Raw genomic sequence first — 1,305 nt, 5'->3', positions numbered from 1 at the left:
CAGAGCGGCGTGTCCGAGTTCCTCCTCCTGGGGCTGTCCATCCACCCAGAGCAGCAGGGCGTGATCTTTGCCCTGTTCCTGGGCATGTACCTGACCACGGTGCTGGGGAACCTGCTCATCGTCCTGCTCATCAGGCTGGACTCTCGCCTCCACACCCCCATGTACTTCTTCCTCAGCCACTTGGCCTTCTCTGACATTTCCCTTTCATGTGTCACAGTTCCAAAGATGCTCATGAACATGCAGACTCAGCAACAATCCATCCCCTATGTGGGGTGCATTTCACAGGTGTATTTTTTCATAATTTTTGGTTGTCTTGACAATGTCCTTCTTGCAGTGATGGCGTACGACCGGTATGTGGCCATCTGTCAACCACTCCACTACACCACCATCATGAGGCAGGAGCTGTGTATCTCATTAGTGGCTGGATCTTGGTTCTTCTCTTGTATTCATGCCCTGTTGCATACCCTCCTCTTGGTCCAACTGCCCTTCTGTGATGATACTATCCCTCACTTCTTTTGTGACCTCACTGTGCTCCTGAAGATGAGTTGTTCAGACATCTCTCTCAATGAGCTGGTCATCTTTACCGAGGGAGGAATTCTTTTCATCCTGCCTGTGAGTAGTATCTTGGGCTCATATATTCGTATAGGAACAACTGTCGTAAGGGTATCATCCACTAAAGGACTTTTTAAAGCCTTTTCTACCTGTGGCTCCCATCTTTTTGTGGTGTCTTTATACTATGGGACACTTGTAGGTGTTTACTTTTTCTCCTCATCATGGAACTTTAACAACAAAGATGTAATTGCTTCGGTCATGTATACAGTAGTTACCCCTATGCTGAACCCCTTTATCTATAGCCTCAGGAACAAAGATATAAAACAGGCCCTACAAATATTTGTCTACAAATATTTGGCTAACTTTTAAGTGACAATCACTGAATCTTATTATTGCAGTCATTCACAGTGAGACATATCTACTAAAACTATTATGATTGGCAACTCTGTGTAACTTAAAAAAGATATACATTGTGCTGTCATGTACGGTGTCCCCAATTGTCAACTAGGTCAAGTTTGTCACTTGGATTGTTAAATATTCTTTATCCTTAATTTTTTTCCGGCTTTTTCATCATCCCTTATGTGTGTGAAATCACGCAAAACATATTGCACAATTATAGTTGTGGATTTGTTTCCCTTTTAGATATTCCCAGTCATTGCCTGTATATTTTATATACCATGTTACTGAGGACATGCAGACTTAGCATCATGATCTGCTCCTGTGTACTGACTCTGTTATACAGTGGTGTGCTGA

General features: G+C 43.2%; 1 protein-coding gene across 1 annotated transcript; it reads left to right on the top strand.

The window, feature by feature from the left end:
- Window positions 1-3: 3 nt before the first annotated feature.
- On the top strand, window positions 4-921 carry LOC115285048 (olfactory receptor 1J4-like; the record flags this gene model as incomplete). The annotated part of the gene is made up of 1 exon (XM_029931456.1): window positions 4-921. A coding segment is annotated over one exon (918 nt), but the record flags the coding sequence as incomplete, so codon positions are not given.
- Window positions 922-1,305: the final 384 nt, after the last annotated feature.

The sequence above is a fragment of the Suricata suricatta genome, unplaced genomic scaffold (genome assembly GCF_006229205.1).
Source record: "Suricata suricatta isolate VVHF042 unplaced genomic scaffold, meerkat_22Aug2017_6uvM2_HiC HiC_scaffold_3563, whole genome shotgun sequence".
In the NCBI taxonomy this organism is placed as follows: domain Eukaryota; kingdom Metazoa; phylum Chordata; class Mammalia; order Carnivora; family Herpestidae; genus Suricata; species Suricata suricatta.
This window is presented reverse-complemented; position numbering and strand designations above follow the sequence as displayed.